The sequence below is a fragment of the Motacilla alba genome, chromosome 3 (assembly GCF_015832195.1).
Source record: "Motacilla alba alba isolate MOTALB_02 chromosome 3, Motacilla_alba_V1.0_pri, whole genome shotgun sequence".
NCBI lineage: Eukaryota > Metazoa > Chordata > Aves > Passeriformes > Motacillidae > Motacilla > Motacilla alba.
This window is the reverse complement of record NC_052018.1, coordinates 67,665,213-67,671,212: the sequence shown is the minus strand read 5'-3', so window position 1 is coordinate 67,671,212 and position 6,000 is coordinate 67,665,213. Positions and strand designations below refer to the sequence as shown.

Genomic DNA, 6,000 nt, shown 5'->3' with positions numbered 1-6,000 from the left:
TTCTTGACCTTGCTCTTGATTTGCTCTTTGGTTTGAGGTACCCATGATTTCTCAGTTTTCCTGGGTGCATTTCCATCTGGAGCCTTGGGCTGGTCTGTCCTTGGTGACTGACTCCTGGTCTTGAGTTTCTTCCGTTTCGGTGGCTGGACCCACCCCAACTACACTCACTTAGCGCAAGTATTCCACTTGTGGCTCCTTAATAACTTCCGTTCAAAGCCACCTTTCTGAATGGGAATTACAAAACATGATATCCCTCTGTTGACGCAGAACATTTGGCACATAGCTTATCTGCACGATAATTCGGCCGCCGCTGGGATAGGTCGCATGGGCAATGTCGGGTCGTGCCTTAGGAGAAGATGCAAGAATGCAGGAGAATGTGGCGTCCCTGTAAGATAAATCACACTTGTCAAGATCTTCAACGGCTCGTACTGTTTTCACAGACAATTAGGCACCTAAATGCCTTTGGACATAGTGCACCTGTTTTTTAGTTTGGAGTTCTTTCTAGCATTGTGGATTTAAGCCAGGAAAGCACTCTAAGCAGCGGCAATTTTGATCCTGTTTTTTTCAGTACTTTATCTTTGCTATGTGGAAAACAACTCTAAAATATGTCTCTACCTAGACAGGGCAACATCCCATCCCAGAAACATGAGTAAATACTTCATACAACCCCCGGTAAAGAACTTCATTAACCTGGATAAATGTACTCCTGGCAAAAATGCCATCTCTGTATTTCACAATCATCATGAATGAAACATTCTTAGTATTGCCTGGTTCTGACTTCAAATACAAATTACTCTGTCCGCACAGAAGGAAAAGAAAGTGCTATTAGCTTTCTTTAGCTCCTTTCACTTCATTCCTATAAAAATTTCATTTGAGCTCTCCATGTGCCCTGAGCCCATCTGTATGCTCCAGGCACTCGGGCTTTCAGGTAGTTGAAAGTTGTTTCTCCTTTGTTTGCTCTTTGGGAGGAAATAATGGCTCCTCACACATCTACCTTTGAAAAGTCTCCAGAAGGCTCACATATTCAGTTTACCAGATTAAATAAGATTAATCTACGCAGGGCATGAAGGAAATTTCTCCTTGATTGGAATTTTTTTCTTCCCTGGGGATGATTTCAGCTCTGACTGCTGAAGTGCCTCTCAACACTGTCTTTAAAGCTGTGGTTCATAAAGTCATGAACACTGCAAAACCTTTCAATTCTCCAAAATAGCTTGAGGAACCTGAGCTACCCGGAATCTTTCAAAAACTGCTAATCTAGAATGAAAGCAGTGATCTCATAGGCATCACACACGTCCTATATTTTCTTTTTCATTCACTCTATGACCAGTCTAGACTTTTGCTTGTAACAACTTTCAGTGACAATTAAAAGAAAAAAAAATGTGTTAATCTCTCTAAAGTCTGTTGTTCTCCTTCTCTAAATTAACCTTAGACCCTCTTTCTCTCTGTTTTGATGATGCTCTACTGGTTTTAGAGCAGAGAATCCTCCCAAAATCTGGGATGATATGAATGAATGAAGTCACTAGTTAATCTCCACTCCATTCTCTGGTTAGATTGCAGTATTATCTAGACAAAGAAGAGAGATGAGTAGCAGAGAACAGAAGCCCATTTGAAATGAGTTCTCTTCCTTCTTCTCTGCCATGAGGGGCTTTAGGGACATCTGGATCTCCAGGGAACATCACTAAACAGGACCAGATAACCTCAAAATATCAGAGCCAGACCAGCCCTGTCATGTATGATTCACTTGCTGTATAACGCCTAATAAAGGCAATATGTGTGGAACCAGGAAGGCAGCCAATGCAGCTTCTTCCAAGAACTGTGAGTAATTAACAGGGTCTCTGGTTAATTTCTTTCATGAAAACGTGTTGAGTGAGATTCTTACAAGTGGTGCTTTTTGTGTGATGTCTCCCTCTACTCCCAAACAACACAAGTTCATGCAACTTGAAAGGGAGAAAGAGTAAAATTCAAGTTTCAGAATTTGGGGAGAGTTTGTCTCCAGCTGCATCAGCTAGTTTATCCTTGCTTCACTTTAGGTCTTCATCTCCTGGTGGTTTTCCTCTCAAAATATGGTCTACAACCCACTGTAATTATTGTATCCTCATAAAACATGCCCAAGCTTCTTGCTTTAGCGTCTTCCTTTTTGAACTGTTTGAAATCTCTAGTATTTCAGAGGAAAAATCATTCAGAACTTCCCTGAGATTAAAGAAGCCTACTTAGTTGCATCATGTTGCAAAGGAGTAGAAATTCACAAAAATCAACACATTGTCCTTGTTTGTGGATCTCGTGTTCAGCAGCTATGAAGAAGAGGAAAGGACAATTCTCAGCCTGCTGTTACTGTTACACTTTGTAAGGAATGCTGCATCTCTTTTGCTCTGTATCTGCTTCAGGCTTTCCCCTGGTACTGCTCTTGAAACAGCCATTGCTGTCCATGACTGAGGACATATCTCCTTTGAACTTAACAAGCACTTTTTTCCTCACTACAACAGAGCAAGAAGGTTGTAGAAGATGTTTGAGTTGCCCAAAGCAAACAGAGCCTACCCCCACCCCAAGCAGCAGTAGATGCTCCAATCAAACAAATAAAATGATGCTCCAATCAAACAAATAAAATGATGGGTGGTTCCTTCTGACAGCGGGGCAGATTTTAAGTGACAAGAATTCTGCCAGGGATATGTTGAGGATGGAGTACATGTGATAACAATTTAATATGTGTATCACACAAGGCAGAAGTTAATATCCCTTGTTATATTAATATCACATGGCACTATTGAATTTGATATTTTAATTAAACCTAAATATATCTCACTGATAGTGATTGGCACTGGATGTTTTGGGAAATACACAAGCATTTAACTGAAACCATCAGTTCAAACAAAAGACAGCATCCTCTTCAATATTTCAAACGTATTATGAATATGTCAGCTAATTGTTATGAAGAAATAATACTAAGCTGCTTCTGAATTAGTTGATGAGGTGAGAGAGCACAGAATATCTTATTATGATGTAATGTTTGCCACATATGGCTGTCTCTGCAAGCCCTTGAAAACAGATCCCTTTATGTTCAACATCTTTGCTGGCAACATGGGCAGTGGGATTGAGTGCACCCTCACCAATTTTACTGGTGCACCAAGCTGAGTGGCGTCACTGAGGGGCAGTCAAAATGCTGGAGGGAAGGGATGCCATCCCGAGGGACCTTGACACACTTGTAAGATAGGCTGATGCAAAACTCATTGAGATCAACAAAGAAAAGTGCAAGGTCCTACACCCGGGTCACAGCAATCCCAAGCATACCTCCAGGCTGGGCAGAAAAGTAATTGAGAGCAGCCCTGAGGAGAAGGACTTGGGGGTGATGGTTGATGAAAAACTCAACATAAGCCAGCAGTGTGTGCTGGGAACTCAGAAAGGTTCTCCAGTGGAATCTTGGGCTGCATCATAAGGAGTCTGGTCAGCAGGTTGATGGAGGGGATTTTCCCCTTCTACTTTGCCCTTGTGACAGCCCATCTGGACTGTTGTATTCAGTTCTGGTGTCCCCAGCATAAGGACATGGAACAGTTGGAGCAAGTCCAAAGGAGGGCCGTGAAGTTTTTAAGAGGACTGGAGCAACTTCCCTGAAAAGGTGGACGAGAGAGTTGGGGCTGTTCATCCTGGAGAAGAGAAGGTGGTGTGAGACTTCACATCAACCTTCCAGTGTCTGCAGGGGGCCTACAGGGAAACTGTCAAGGAACTCTTCATCAGGAACTGTAGTGATGGAGCAAGGAGTAACAATTGCAAACAATATTAGGGGAAAAAAAGGTTAGTTATGATGAAGAAATTATTTATAGTCAGGGTGGTAAGACTCTAGAACAGGTTGCCCAGGAAGGCTGTGGATGCCCCAGCCTGGCAAGTGTTAAAGACCAAATAGGACAAGACCTTGGGCAACCTAGTCTAGTGAAAGCTGTCCCTTCCATGGCAGGGGAGGTTGGGACTTGATGATCTTTAAGGTCCCTTCCAACCCTTAACATTTTATGATTCTAATTAATTTTCTTAAGAGGCTTTTTGCATAGTAGGAAATAAATAAATGTGATCAGAGACCATGAAAACTGAATAACAACAAAAATTTGTATCACTACAATAACATTCACTTGTGTTCCATGAAAGAGAATGGGACTGAGATTTGGCCAGAATAAGTGGGATCTTTTATTTGCTGGAAATCTAGGAATATTTATATGTATTTTTAAGTAAAGTGCATCGGTTTGAACAGCACCAGCTTGTTTTAATTGTACAATTTGACCATGAATTGAATTATTTTTGCCAAGTTGTGTTAATTTACCTGGCCAGTTTCATAAAATTTGTACACAGTTAAGACTTCATTTATCAACTCTATGTAAATGATGGAATTCTTTCCTTCTCTTTGCTCCTAATGTCACACAATAATGTCTGTCCATTTATGACTAAATTATCCATCTAAACTTTGAGAGATATATATGCAGTAACTAATAGAGCACATTGTTTCTTAATTCCTTCAGTTCCTTCTTTATTTTTTGTTAGTTATTAAGAGATCTTTGTCAGCTGTGGGTGGATTCACTATGAAGTCTTCTCTTAAATAAAACATGATCCCAAGTACTGTGTGTTATGCAATAAAAATTATGTATGTAAAGAGATAATATTTAAAGAGAGTGAATTTAAGGAAAAATTAAATAAAGATTTGTCTTTTCCTCCTCTTGAAGAGACTAGGAATTTCTTGGATTTGAGCTATGTCCTTTACCACAAAAATACAATGTCAGGTTCAAAGTGATAAAAGAGCAGAACTATCAAAAAAATACATCTCAAGAGCAAATCTGGCATCTGAAGAGTTCTGTCACAAATTCTAGGAGCAAGGTGTGCCAACTTCCATGAGGATGCTTGCTGCTAACCCAGCTCGCCTGCCACCTTCTGGGAGGCTGAGCTAGAATCTAAATGAATGAAGATGAGTGTCCATTCTCAAAAATCAACAACCCTTTATGAACATTCAAGAAAACTATTGAGGGAGTTTGTGGTCTTTTGTGGTCTATAGCAGTCCACAGCTTCCTTGCAAGGGGAGGCTGAGGGGCAAGCACCAATCTCTTCTCCCTGGTGCCCAGGGACAGAACACAAGGGAAGAGTATGAAGTTGTGTCAGGGGAGGATTGGATTAGATATTAGAAAAAGGTTCTGTATCCAGAGCATGGCTGGACACTGGTACAGGCTTCTCACATCACCAGCCTAAGAGAGTTTGAGAAGTGTTTGGACAATGCTCTCAGGCACAGGGTGTGACTCTTGGGGTGTCCTGTGCAGGGCCAGGAGTTGGACTCGGTGCTTTTGGGTCCCTTCCAACTCAGGATATTCTATGGTTCTTTTTATTTTCTTAGTGGTGGACTAGGATTATTACCAGAATAATAGACATAAAAGGTAGGGTGCTTCAGGTATCTATACCGAACATTTAGTAATTATTCAATTTGATAGTAAGATTTGTTAATGAGATGTCTTACTGTTCACATAAATGCTCATCCATTTTGATATCAATAAGAGATGAAATATGCTATCTATTTTAATTTCTGTTAAATTATGCAGGGACCAGAAGGGGCTCATCCATAGAGAGAACAGAGCAGTCCAGGCAGTGCAGGTATGTTTATTATTTTACAGGCTCTGCAGCAGTTGTCATGAGTGCTTGACACTGCATGTGGAAAAGCACTGTACTTTCTCTAAATGATGTATTTGATTATAAAAAAGTATTTATAAAGCTTCCAGCTGCAAAGTACTTAAGGATCTTAAGCAAGTTAAAAATGACAGTACTGCCATGCATACTTATCTTTCTTTTCATGCCATGCTATTTAAGATCTGAATAATCCACTTTTCTATATATGATGGCAAGCCTGGGTAGGAATAAGGACAAATTTACAGGCTAATGAAATAAGATTAGACCATTAAATCACTCTGGAAACCAGAAGGCAATGCACCGCGTAGTTATTTTTGTTCTAGTCCTAGATCTGTACTTTCATTTAACAACCTC

At 40.5% G+C, this 6,000-nt stretch overlaps 1 protein-coding gene across 1 annotated transcript in view; it reads right to left on the bottom strand.

The window, feature by feature from the left end:
• Positions 1–331: 331 nt before the first annotated feature.
• The window catches only part of RGS7 (regulator of G protein signaling 7), a 275,736-nt gene continuing 270,067 nt past the window's right edge, over positions 332–6,000 (bottom strand). The window contains exon 17 of the mRNA XM_038133032.1: positions 332–385. Coding sequence (XP_037988960.1) covers positions 347–385 — 39 coding nt within the window. The 3' untranslated portion in view covers positions 332–346. The remainder of the gene's footprint in view (positions 386–6,000) is intronic.